Raw genomic sequence first — 14,070 nt, 5'->3', positions numbered from 1 at the left:
CTTCAGCCGCACCATGGGGGAATGGGTTTTTAGAAAATGGGCCGTAAAGCAGTTTACCATAGCACAAAGCCGCACCAAATGTGCATGTAATCAAGAAACGCAAGTTGAAAGGAAATACATTTCGTGCTAATTTCTTTTCACACAATTTCCATAAGAGAGTTTTATTCCATGCCTCAAAGTTTTAGGCAGGGAATCGTGAATTCTTTAAGAGCGAATTTGGATAACCCGAATGACCGTAATGTAGGGGTCACCTGTGTCATTCCTTCATTCTTGCTGCATCTACAAAATAGATCTCCCTGCTCAGCAGCCATGTGGGTGCATTGCCAGAAGGACTGTTTTAGTGAAGAAGGCAGCTCTCAAGGGCAATTATGGATGAGCTCAATTCCAATGACAACATGAATGTGTATAAATAAATAAGTTGATTTGTGATTACTTACATTTTGCTTGCACTTGTTGGATGAAGCAGAAACTGCATTAATTTTAACGTTAATTTTATTTTGTCAAAAGTGTGAGAAAGCATGGGGAAAATGATGTAATGTTGACAAGGAAGGCACTTAATTTTATTGGAAAAGTAAAGGTAAAGGCTCCATTTATTGTTGCGTATGTTAAACTTTAAATGTTAAGGCTTGTTTTAATATTATTGCAGAAGAAGAACAGCCATCGTACTGGAATAAGAAAGCTAAAGAGTCATTGAAGACTGCTTTAGAACTGAAACCATTGACACACAGAGCTAAAAATGTTATATTGTTTCTTGGGGATGGTGAGTACTCCCTTTTCTCTCTCATTATGGGGGAATGGGTTTTTAGAAAATGGGCCAAGTCCTTTTCCTCCCCCACAACATCCCACCGCTCCTGAATTTTCATCTAAACCTAAATTTTGCTCTACATATCCTGTGATAATTAAACCAGCAAATGATCCTGTTAACAAGGAAGCTATTTTCTCATTGGTGACCCAGATAACAACCAATAAATCTGGCAGACTGTCAAATTTGAGTTGATGAAATATACTTGAACAGAATTTTTAAAAAGTCACCAAAATACAAATCAGAGTCAGATGGTGAAATGATCATTCCATTAGGAGGGCAGAATAAAAACACCATTAATTTGATGAGACGGAAAAATTAAAATGGAAGATATTGACACCAGTGTAAGTTGGCATATGATTTGTTAAGATATTCTGCCAAATAATATTGCATAACAGTTATTATTAATTGTTAGCAGTTATTAATAGAAGGACCTGTGATGGCAGTGCTGTAACTGGTGTGGACCCAGGAGAGCATAGACACAGTGCTGCTCAGAAGGATTCAACTGCCTGGTCCTAATGCTGGTGGCTCTGTACAGGCTTTAAACTAAAATCCTGCCACAACAGGGCCCAAGATGGTGGCTCCTCTGCTTGGCTGCGGCCATGAGGGATTGCAGAATCTGGTAAGCAGTGTACCGGTGCAACGCACCAGAATCATGGAGAACTGCTCCCCATCCCAAGTTTGAGAAGGAAGAACAGAGGAGACAACATTGCAGGGAAGGTGACCACAGCAGTGGACCAGCAAAGGACTCCGTGGCTGAGGGACCCACACAGGCTTTGGATGACTTGCAATTGTGGGACCCACACGGGCTGCAGGCTTCTAGAGAATGGTTCATGGGAACCAGATTTTGGAATTTGGATTCGAGAGAGTGCCGAGGGCAAGAAGGGCTCCCAAAGGGCCTCGGGCACTGAAGGCTTCCTGATCCAGTTGGAGGTTTGGAATTGGAGCTCAGATGCCGATAGATCGAGCAGGAGTCTATGTGGCTGCAGGAGCGCAAGAGGCAAATCCACACTCCGTGGGCTCTCTTTTGTACTTTAAAAGGGCGCCAGGCACACTAATAACATCTCTTTGTCTGCCTTACAGCAGGCTGAAGGCAACCGTGCAATATTACATGTTTTGAACTGTCACATGACAACAAAAGAATATTCAATGATACATGCATGCTCTGACTGAAGCAGCTTTCTCCTTTACCCGAACTTCTATAGACCACATCAGTACTTGGCTCCTCTTTTAGATTGGAGTGTGTTACAAGCCCAGAGGACCCCAAAACCCAGCAGAAATAGATATTCACCAAGACAAATGGTTACTTAAACAAAAGTTGCTTTTAATTATCTTTAAACATGAAAACAGGATCAAACTTTATCACTATTAACTAACCTAACTTAACCCCCTTCTAATTCTAAGTGCACGTGGATGTAATGTGCGTGTAAGTTCAGAAAAGTTCTTTGATTCACAGTCCAATCTCACTTCTCATTCTCCAAGTTCACCAGTATCAGGCATTTCTTATACTGTGCACAGAATTTAACATTTATGAAGTTCACCAGGCTTTGGTACTTGAAAGGTAAATGGTTACAACTCAGGAAGGTTCTTGTTGGTTTTCAGAGAGAGATTTGTTGTTCCTTGACACAAACTGATCCCTTTTAATCAGCCATGACAGTGTCTTGCCAAAGTAACCTGCCCCATCAGGATTTTACAGATGATAACCTCTTTCTGTCACCACAGAGTTCCTTTTTGTTTCCCTTATTTCAAGTGAAACATTAGGCAGCCAGTCCTCTCCTCTTGTATGGATCACAAGGGCTTTGACCAGGCTGAACTAACCACTCACAAGCTGTCTTCCAAATGGGGTTTTCCACAAGCTTTCCAGTTTGTCCTGTTCCATCCCAGCTGCTGCTGCTAACTGTAACACTGTAGAACTGATCGATCGATCTCTCTCGCTCTCGCTCTCGCTCTCTCTCTCTCTCTCTCTTTCTCTCTCAAAGAAAACCTGTTTGACTCCCTCTGCTTGCAAAACCACATGACCCTCTTAGAACAGCAAGCTGCACTCCAGACAGCCTGCGGCTCTGAAGAGTTCTTTCATCTGTTGCTTTTCAAAACAACAATCCATTAGTGAAGTCTCTTGGGCACTCTCCAAAACTTATGCAAAGGCACTCAGAGCTGCCTTGTCTGGCTTGAGCAGAGCTCCAGTATCTTAAATGAGATCTGTTTTGAAGTTTGTGTGTGACCTACACTAAAAAACCTACCCCAATTTATCTCCCCAAAACATATCTATATACAATACAAACACAACATAATCTGTCACAAGTTTAATGTTTGTAAATGTGAAGTACTCCACTTTAGAAGAAAAATTACTGTCATGTCAGTCGGACAACTACTTAAATAGTTAAAAATTGCACCATGCTGTGTGTAGAGAGACCTGGGAGTGTTTGGATAGGAACTGCAAAATATTAGTTTGTGGAAGCAGGAAGGAATCAAGAAGACAAATGGGATGTTGGTCTTCATTGCTAAAGGATTGAATTTAAGAGCAGGGAGGTTCTACTGCAATTGGGAACAATGCAGAAGAGGTTCACCAGGATGATTCTGGAAATCGCTTATGAGAAGAGATTGAGTAGCCAGGAACTTAACTCATTGGAGATTAGAAGGATAAGGAGGGATCTTATAGAAACATATAAAATGATGAATGGAATAGATAATATAAAAGCAGGAATGTTGTTTCCTCTAGTAGGTGAGTCTGGTGAGACTGAGATAAAGAGAAACTGCTTCTCCACAAGAATGGTGAATCTATGGAATTCTCTGCCCAAGAAAGCAGTAGAAATCTCCTTAGTAAATGTACTTAAAATACAGAGATGGATTTTTGAATTGTAAGGGATGGATGGGTAAGTTAAGCTAAGTCCACGGCCAGATCAGCTATGATTGAATGGTAGAACAGGCTCGAGGGACCAGATGGCTCATATTTCTTATGGTCTTATTGACAGTATATCAAAAATGTGTCAACTTAGTATCCATTGCTTCATCTCCAGTTGCACTGGAACCTGACAAGGTAAACTATCAGATTGTAATTAAGTGTTCTGTCTGATAGAGCTGCAGCATTGGTGAGAGGGTCTAATTACAGTGAAACAAGTTTGTGAAAGTAGGTTTCATACAAGGTTTGTCATAGGTATGTTCACATAAGAGTAGAATGTATGATTTAAAATAGGGAATAAATTGGACCAGCAGCTCATGAATCCACTTGTCTCCTTGCCCTCAATTTCAATTTCCACGTGTAAACCTATTAAGATATGCTGACTAGATTTTGCTGGCCAGCAGTGTTGGGTTTCAAACAGCCTGTGGTGGTACACCACCGGCCTACTGCAGGGGGCAATCTGTGTACCTGCAGAAGGGTAAGGAGACAGGACAACACCTGGCTGGCTGTCAATCAGTTGGCCTGAATGGATCAAGCACCACCCAGTCGGGTGTCAATCACCCTCTGGATATAAGCCTGCGCCGTCAGAAGTTCCTGCTGATGTCCACCCCAAAACCTTTCCCCTTTAATCCTTAGCCCATGTCCTCTGGTTTGTATCTTACCTACCTATCTATTCCCCTCATAATTTTAAAAACCTCTAATCAAATCACCCCTCATTCTTCTACGCCCCAGAGAATTAAGTTCTAACCTGTTTAATTTTTCCCTGTAACTCAGTTCCTGAAGTCTGGGTAACATTCTCTTCATTATTTCTATCTTATTGATATCTTTCCTGTAGTTGGGTGACCAAAACTGCACACAATACTCCAAATTTGACCTTACCAATTTCTTATACAACTTTACCATAATATCACAACTCCTGTGCTCAATACATTAATTTATGACAGTCAATATTCCAAAAGCTCTCTTTACAATCCTATCAACCTGTGATGCCACTTTCAGGGAATTATGTATCTGTATTTCGAGGTACCTCTGTTCTACCGCATTCCTCAGTTCCCTATCATTTACGGTGTATGTCCTTCCAAAATGCAACACCTCACACTTGTCTGCATTATATTCCATCTGCCATTTTTCAGCCCATTTATCCATCTGGTCCAGATTCCTCTTCAAGCTTTGAAAGCCTTCTTTGATGACAACAATGCCTCCAATCTTAGTGTGATCTGCAAACTTGCTGATCCAATTTACCACATTATCATCTAGATCATTGATATAGATGATAAACAGCAATGGTCCCAGCACCGATCCCTGAGGCCCACCACTGGTCACAGGCCTTCAGTCTGAGAAACAATCATCCACCACTACTCTCTGGCTTCTCCTGTCCAGCCATTGTTGAATCCAGTTCACTACTTTACCATGAATACATCATGTCTGAACCTTCCTAACTAACCTCCCATGCGGGAGCTTGTCAAAGGCCTTACTATATTCCATGTAGGCAACATCCACAGCCTTTTCTTTGTCATCTTTCATGGTCCTTCTTTGAAAAATTCTGTAAGATTGGTTAATCATGACCCATCACGACTATCCGTAATCACTTCCTGGCTATCTAAATAATTATATATCTGATCTGTTAGAACACCTTCCAATAATTTACCTACCACTGACTTCAGGCTCACTGGCCTATAATTTCCGTGGTTACTTTTGGAGCCTTCTTTGAACAACGGAACAATGTGACCTATCTTCCAATCCTCCGGCACCTTACCCATGGCTAAGGACATTTTAGGTATTTCTGCCAGAGCCCCTGCAATTTCTACACGAGCCTTCCTCAAGGTCCAAGGGAATGTTTTGTTTAATTAATTGTATTTTTTAGTGTGTTAAGGTGCATTGAGATCCTATTTTCAAATGTTCATTAGTTATTTCAATTTTAGAAGTAAGACTAAAAGATTTTGAAAGCAAGATAAATATGTATTGGATCTCTGACAGGTGACAAACCCACCTGCCTCCCCATGTAATTTTCTTACACTGTTCAGTTTCTATGACATCCCATTGATGAAGTTGTGGCTTTTGCAATTTGGCTCAAAGACTGTTTGGGCCAAGAGGAAGATCTCTCCTTATTCAGAAAAGAAAGGAAGGGTGAACCTCGATGACAAGGTTCACGTGCTCTGGGCACATACATGCTCGATCACGTGCTCTGGGCACCACTCAGGAAAATTGGACTGTTTGTCTTTTTTTATGATGGGTGGGTATCTAATAATTTCTTGCAATACTTTTATTTTGACCTCAATTACAACATTTGGAGAAGATAATTTCTATTTGGTTCTCGTCCTTCCAGCTTCGCATTGCTGAGTCATATAAATTCCAAAAGAAATTACAATACCAGAAGCAGAAGTTTTTTCATCCTTTTTGATGAAGTTAGTATGGTGGAGGACACAAACAAAACTTAATTTTGTTGCTTCTATTTTTTTTAAATATAGCTGGGTTGGAGTAGTTTGCTGTGATATTTAGATTAGGACTACATATCAAAATTCTTTCATCTAACATTGACAGAAGCCAATTAAAGTTCAAAATAGTGATAACATGAAGAATTGCAGGACATCAATGACAAATAATGTTCTGGACATCAGTCGTTGAGAAATCCTGAAGGTCCATTCTTGGACTGCCTAGTTTTGGAGGGTCCCCAAAACTGCTAGGTACATATTTAGAGACTACTTTCCTTTCAGTGGAGAGAATGTTTGTAAGGGAGAACGATAAATTTAAAGTCATTTACATTTTGAATTAACTGAGCTAAATTACAGGTAATTATATTTAATTGTTTTAAGGGTTCATAATTGTTTTTATTTTTTATAAAGATATTTGAGTATTCTGAATAATATTTATATTTTTTGAGTGATAATGGACATTTAAGAATGTTAGAAATATTCATAGACCTTCAAATTATTCACTGGCTCTCATCATGAGCTGTGACCTAATTAGCTTTCAAGATATTTTGGTGGGGCAGAGCTTGATCAGGAATTATTTAAGGATTTAATCTGCATAATATTTCATGGCCATATTGGATCGTGCTACCAACAAGTTGTTTGCAGTGAGGCAACTGTGGCAGGTAATTGGGTGCCTGATGGTGGGGTGAATGGTGATCATCCACAACTTGCTGCCTCATTTTTGGATGGCCTTTCATCTGTGACAATTACTTGATACAACAGAAGCTCTCCAAAATACTTCAAAAGTGGTTGCAGTGTTTAATTACAAAGCATAATTGATTAAACTTATAAAATAATTTAAAAAGGCTTGCAGCACCTTGGAAATCTTGGAAATCTTTTATCATGGAAGGTTCCATGTAAATTTATCCTGGAGAATTGAGGGTGCTTAGCGCTGTATCCTTATGACAAATCTAGAAGTGACTGACATGAACAACTGGGTGTTAGCACATTGACAGAAAATGTTTGGAGTCTAAACTATAAGGTCATCAAAGTACCTTTTTACTGTGGTTTCTGACACATAATCTGTATAAAAATAAAAGTGAAAGCAAAAAATAGTGCCTAAGTGCTCATATTTAATTGTCTTGCTCAGAAGTTCTTATTTAATGCTTCCGTCAGCTTATTTTTGCTAATCAATCAATTAACATTTTGTTATACTCTCTTAACAGGAATGGGAATCCCCACTGTGACTGCTGCTCGAATACTCAAAGGTCAAATGAAAGGAAAATCTGGAGAAGAAACTATCTTAACAATGGAATCGTTCCCACATCTTGGTCTTTCCAAGGTTAAGAGTCATAGATATATTTAAATAGTTATAAAATGTTAGGCTTTACGTCTTCTAAAAACCCTTAGTGAGTGTTGATTTATTTCAGATATGAGTGAGGAAAAATGTTTTTGCGGTTCTCGACCTCAGAATATGATGGAGTTTGAGTTATTGATTATGCTCCAGATTGAGAAAGGCAGATTTTAGGTCAGGCAGGGGAAAACCAGTTAAAAAAAAAGGACTTTCAATGAGTAAATATATACATCAAAATTTGTGATTAGGGATTTTATAGTTTTTTTCTAATATTTCCAACCAGTACGTTGCAAAAACCTGTTCTTAATATGTTGGCAACAATTACTGATGTTCCAAGTTTCAAAGTAAACAAGAAGACGTCTATTTATGGTACATTTCACCTCACAGCAAGCTGTTAAGGAACAGACTTTTAATGGTCCGTGCCTCATGGAAGATTAGAAATACACATGTGGTTGATTTTATCATTGCCATTTCACAGTCGGTTATTTCTTTTGTGAATTTTTTTCAAATTGCAGTTGACACTCCATTTGAATTAAGAACAAGTTACAAGTATTTTTTGCTAATAATTTTACAATGCAACTACAAGCAAATTCTGATACGAAAAGAAAATTCTGTGTTTGATTTAGAATGACGAGGTCAAATGGAATGAAGGATTATTCAGCCTCTCAAATCTTCCGTTGGTGTTTTGATTTCCCCATCCACTTTGAAGAGCTTAAAGTATTCTCACTCTTTTGTTGAGCTCTTTATTTCTAACATTCATTATTTGAAGCAAATGACCTATCTCTGGTAGCAGTGCGCAATTAACTTTTTACTGGCATAAATATGTCTTCTATGGCCTCATTCCTCTGAGTACTGGTTTATTTGCAACCATATTCTTAAATTAGATCGGTTCCACTCTTATATGTTTTTATTTCCAGATTGCAGATACTTTAATCAAAGTTGGTTCCCTTTGTATTTTGTATTCTGTGCTTGAGGTTCTGCATTCGCTGACATGTTCAGCAAATTGAAAATGATCTATTCCTAGGATTTCATCAGTAACTTTAATAACGTAATTGTGAATCTATCTCAAGTGACATTTTTCACAAGAAGGAAATGTCAAACTTGCACAGGAATCAGTGTTTTTGAGAGTCTCATGAAATAGCAGGATTAACAGTTGAAAAAATGTGCAAGGGGAACGTGAAGAGAAGCTATAACACTAGCACCATCCTATCCCCCATCCCAATTCTCAAACTATAGGTGATAGAGGTTTCTGGGCAAAATTTATTAGACAGATTTCCACAAAACTATATGAGAACATTTAAGTTTGTTGTCACTTCTGCTCAAATCTTCTCAGATATGGAGAGCTTGTTACTGTAACTTCACCCTTCTTGGGTAGCCTTTCAGCATTGGGGATGGCTTATTTCCACTCCAGTTCTCTGAGCTCTGGGGTGTCTGATGATGCCAAGATGAGATCTATAGAGTCTACCACAGGTGGGGGAGAAGGAGCTTGACGAGAGGACAGTTCAAATTTTGGGGATGCCATGTACTCCCACCAATGTTTAGGCTGGACTTAAGTTCCTGATGCATAGACTCAGTTTGGAAAGCAACCTCTGTTCGTTTTTACCTGCCCTGACAGAGCCCAGTATTGAGCATCTATGTCAAAATCTGGTACAAGATGTTCAAAATCTTTACTTATTTTTTGAAGCCAACTGTTTCAAATTAGGACCTCAAAGCTGGGAATGTTGGTCTGGGAGAGGACACAGATGTTTGTTCATTCCCTTCCAGTAGTTTTGAAGGATTTTGTGATACAGTACACAAGATATCTCCAGTGCTTTAAGGTGTCTGTTTTAGGGAGTGCAAGAATCAGGAATGTATAGGAAAGCAAGGATCATTATTCAACATTGAATGTCCTTAATAATGAATGCTCTTGACTCCATATAAAAGTAAACTATCTAGTTTGGCCTTGCTATCACTCCTGATCAACAAGGTCACAAAGGCTACATGAAAAAAAAGGTATTCCTGCTAGAGTTCTAAAACTTGAATTCTAGTCACAAATTCATAACCTCAGCTTCCATGCCTGGGAAAAGGAGAACATATCAGTGAACATCAGAGATCCTGTAAGCAAGACCGTTAACAAGAGAGGAGACAAAAATAACCACAGGTACCGAAAGAAGGGTCTTCCGGAACTGCTTCCTCCCAGTGGCCAAAGAATCTCATAAGTATGATATTGTGGTTATTACTGAAGATAAAACTGAAATTATTTGCCTCATTAAAATGCACTGTTAGGAAACTGTCATTTAGACAGAGCTGATCTGCTTTCAATGCCAAAAGCTCACCATTGGAACAGTGAATATTTCAGATATTTTGTGCAGTTAATTGACCCTAAGATTTGGAACAGATTGTTTGTCCTGTTCTGATTGCACTTTCTTGTCCATGTAGATTATAAAACAGCTGATTGAGAATCACATGGCAACAATATTGTTTGAATTTCTCTTGGCATGAGGACACATTGCTAAAATCCAAATTTAGGTTAAGTGCAATGCCCAAAATAGACCACCCAAAGTAATGAACCATTTGTGCAGTAGCATTATGGATGATTAGAACAGAATAGAACTAGTTCCTGTGGTATCGAAATGAAGTAGAGAACCCTAAATACCTCCAGTGGCATCAGTACACACGATGGGTAATGGTTATAAAATTAACAATTTATTGCTGTGATGTTATATGCCATATATCTTGACAGGAATCACAAATTAATTACCTAAACCACAGAGCATGACGACACAGAAACAGTCCCTTCAATCCATCTAGCCTGTGCCAAACTATTATTCTGCCCAGTCCCATTGACTTGTACCCAGACCATACACCTCCAATCCATGTACCTATTCCATTTTTTTCTTAAGTGTCAAAATTGAGCCTACATTCACCACTTCATCTGAGATTTTGTCTCCTATTTTCTGCTAATTTCAGCATGAACGCAGGCTCTTTGGCCCATCATGTCCATGGCAACCCATCAACGTCATTGTGTGTAGCTCTGGTCACTGCATTTCAGGGGGGCAGATATGGAGCTTTGGAGGTGGTACAGAAGATGTTCACCATGAAGTTGCTGGATTACAGAAAATCTTGGGTTGCTTTCCTTGGAGTATCAGAGGCTGAGAGTTGTTCTGATAGATGTTGATAAAATAAAGAAACTATTGGATTGGGTATAAAAATTGAAGCCTTTTAACGCAGGAGAGAAATGTTAAATAGAGAGGTGAGATGGGGAAAGTTTAAATGAAATTTAAAAGGCAAGCTTTTTACAGCAAGAGTGGTAGCTGCCTGGTATGCACTGTGGAAGCAGATGCAATAGGTACATTAAAGAGGCAGTAGGGTTAGATCGGAACATGAACAGACAGGAAATGGATGAATATAGGCCATGTGCAGGCAGACGGGATTGGTTTAAACAAGTATCATGGTCATCACAGACATCATGGGCCAACTGTCCTTTCCTGTGCTTCACTGTTCAATGTTCAATGTACACTCATCCCAATTTTTAATTTTTTTCCCACATTCCCATTAACTGCCCCTAGATCCGACCATTCAGCCACTGGGAGAAAAAAAAATTGTGCTTTTCCCACACTAAGATCAAATCCCCATTTGGAAACCCACAATGTATTATCAGTGGCAAACAGCATCAATAACACTTCCAAGGTTCCAATGTAATTAGGTAAAAACACGATGGTGGAGAAACTCAGCCGATCAAACAGCATGCTTTATGTAGCAAAGATAAAATACATAAATGGCATTTCAGGCTTGAGCCCTTCATCAAGGTACCTTGCTGAGTTTCTCTCTCATTGTGTGTTTTTACTTCTGACATGGTGTCTGCAGATATGTGTGTTACCCCAATGGTATTAGGCTTGTAGGTCCAAGCAGAAATACACCAAAATCTTGCTTACATAAGCTTTGGTACTGAAATATCCATCTATAATGCTCCACTTTTCTATTGGTTTCAGACATACAATGTTAATTATCAAGTTCCTGATAGCGCTGGTACAGCCACAGCTTACCTCTGTGGCGTAAAAGCAAACTATGGAACCATTGGACTCAGTGCAGCTGCTCAACGAAGCAACTGCACCTCAACGTTTGGCAATGAAGTCACGTCAGTACTTAAAAGGGCAAAAGATGCAGGTATGTGTATTTTATATTTACATGTTTAATTTAAATAATCACTTTTTCCACAGTAAAAAAAAAACTTTTGGAGGAGAATATACAAAAAAATTAAAACATAAATGATTGTTCTGGTTGTCTGCATTTAGCCTATATCCACTGAAACCTTTTCTATCTCTATACCTGTCCACGTGTCTTTTAAACATTCTAGTTACACCTACCTCTACTACTTCCTATGGCAGCTTGTTTCACAAAGCTACTGCACTATCTGTGGAAAAGGTGCCCCTGAGGTACCCTTTAAATCTTCTCTCACCTTCAGTCTATGCCTTCTAGTTTTTGACCCCGTCCCATCCTGGGAAAAAGGCTATGACTATTCACTTTGTCTATGCCCCTCATGATTTTTTAAACTTCTAAGACAACCTGTCAGCCTTCAACGATCCAGTGAATAATATCCCAGCCTAACCAGTCTCTCTTTATAACTCAAGCCCTCCAGTCTTTTGTATCCTTTACTGCTTCATCACCTCTTTCCTGTAACTGGATGACCAGAAATGTTTTCACTTTTTCATCAACATCAGGCCACATTTGGAATTTTTAAAAAATAAATATAGTCAAGCAGATGAGATCCCTTGCTGTATTTCCAATGTGAAATAATGACTGTATTTAAAAGCATTTCACTGCCTGTAAGTTACTCAGGAGATTATGAGGTGATGTATTACAACATTATTTGAAGCAACTGAAATAATTGCCTCAAATCACTTCATGTGGAAGCAATTTCCATTTTCTAACAATTCTGAATTTAGAAATTGAACCAGGTTTTGTTGGCTCTTCCAATCAGACATTAGATTGTCAAAACTGTAGCAATGTGTTGCTGAATGCACAAGTCTGAATCTGATTGAGATATTAAGAAGCCTGAACTGTCATCTTGCTCCACAGCCCGTTCCTGCTGTGATTTCTCAGCATTCACTCGGGAAAAAAAGAAATCAAGGAGCTTCTCATATCCTGTTTCCCTTATCTGAGATCCCATTGAATTCAATGTTGGCATTGGGCTTCATTTTAAGTATTTCGCTTCAGTGCAATGTTTTACAGATCTATGGGCCGGTTCCACAGACAGGGCTTAAACTTAGTCCCAGACTAAAATGTCTGTTTAAGCTGTCTGAACTCAAAGTGAATTGCACAGATTTATCTTAAAATGGTCATAGTTTTGGCCTGTTCTGAATTAAACAAAGCCGATTGCAAGAGTGAGGCCTAGAACTACTCTAGGACTAAACTGAAGCTTAAGTTAATCCTTCAAAGAGGCAGGTTTAACTTCTGCTTAGTTCTATATGTGAGGGAACTTGGAGTATTTGGAATATCTAAAGGAAGACCAATATGCACTTCAGAGGCCATGAGTACTTGTGGATACGAGTAATCCATTAAATTACTTTTCGAGACCGCTTTTGAATGTACAAAGAAAATACATTGGAGATGATATCTTTTCTCGAGCCTAGACTTTCCTCTCTGTCTCAAAGAGAAAGCCCTTTACCCAATTCTCTCCAAGTTCTGACCGCTTTGAGGATTTTGGCAACTGGAATCTTTCACCGTGAATCTGGTGATTTGTGTGGTGCCAGTGAAACAACTGTGTGTAGAGTAGTTCACCAAGTCTGCAGAGTCCATCACATCCTGCTGCTGAGGAGTACAGAAGAATTGGACTTTGTGCTGTGGATGGTGAGTGGGGGGAGTGGGCCACTGAAGGCAAGGATGAGGCTGTGGAGGTGACACTGGAAGTCATGCCCCAGGTTAACCGGGCACAGAGCTTTGGCAGGATCAGAAGCCTAAACCCTTGGTATTTCTCCCCTGAAAGGTTCACCGAGCAGCACCCCGGGGCTGTGATGGAGTGATCCTGTGACAAGAAGGTGATAGCAAAGTTCGCTGGGTATACTTTGAGCGACAGCTTACGGACCATGTTCATGTGCACAAAGCTCACGTGCACAATGCCTATCAAACAGGCATTTTATGACCGTTCCATTGACAGCGACATCCATCATCATCATGGGGGATGTCTTCCAATAGTGTGGTGGATGCTAGAATTGCCGCGGGGTCAGAGTCACTTCTCCCAGCCAGCTGTGGCGAGTAGCGGTCTGTGGGCATCTTCGGGGTCATGGGGTGCGACGAGTGCGCGGTTTCACACGCGCACATGTTGACCACGATGTCTGATCAGCGAGATAATTGAGCTAGATTCTGGAGGGACCGGTTGGCCCATGATGACAGTGCCTGGGAAATGCACCTGGTGTCAGCGTGGTCCGGTGGTCCAGCCAGAACTGACGTCATCGGTGCAGGAGGAAGAGAAGAGTTTGGTTCTGGCGGAAGTGACATCATCGATGTGGGCGGAGGTTGGACAATGGAAAATGGTGGCACCCATGGTGAGCGCTTCGCAGCTGCGTGGTTCGACTGCCAGACCAGAAGTGACATCGCCTGTGTGGGTGGAAGTGGTGGGCGGAGT

At 40.1% G+C, this 14,070-nt stretch overlaps 1 protein-coding gene across 1 annotated transcript in view; it reads left to right on the top strand.

Moving 5' to 3' along the window:
• LOC138743589 (intestinal-type alkaline phosphatase-like) overlaps window positions 1-14,070 on the top strand; it is a 36,843-nt gene that overhangs the window by 5,357 nt on the left and 17,416 nt on the right. The window contains exons 2-4 of the mRNA XM_069899104.1: window positions 625-760; window positions 7,339-7,454; window positions 11,438-11,612. Coding sequence (XP_069755205.1) covers window positions 625-760; window positions 7,339-7,454; window positions 11,438-11,612 — 427 coding nt within the window. The remainder of the gene's footprint in view (window positions 1-624; window positions 761-7,338; window positions 7,455-11,437; window positions 11,613-14,070) is intronic.

This window comes from Narcine bancroftii, chromosome 9 (assembly GCF_036971445.1).
Source record: "Narcine bancroftii isolate sNarBan1 chromosome 9, sNarBan1.hap1, whole genome shotgun sequence".
Taxonomy (NCBI): domain Eukaryota; kingdom Metazoa; phylum Chordata; class Chondrichthyes; order Torpediniformes; family Narcinidae; genus Narcine; species Narcine bancroftii.
The sequence above is the reverse complement of the archived record's forward strand: the minus strand, read 5'-3'. Positions and strand labels throughout refer to the sequence as shown.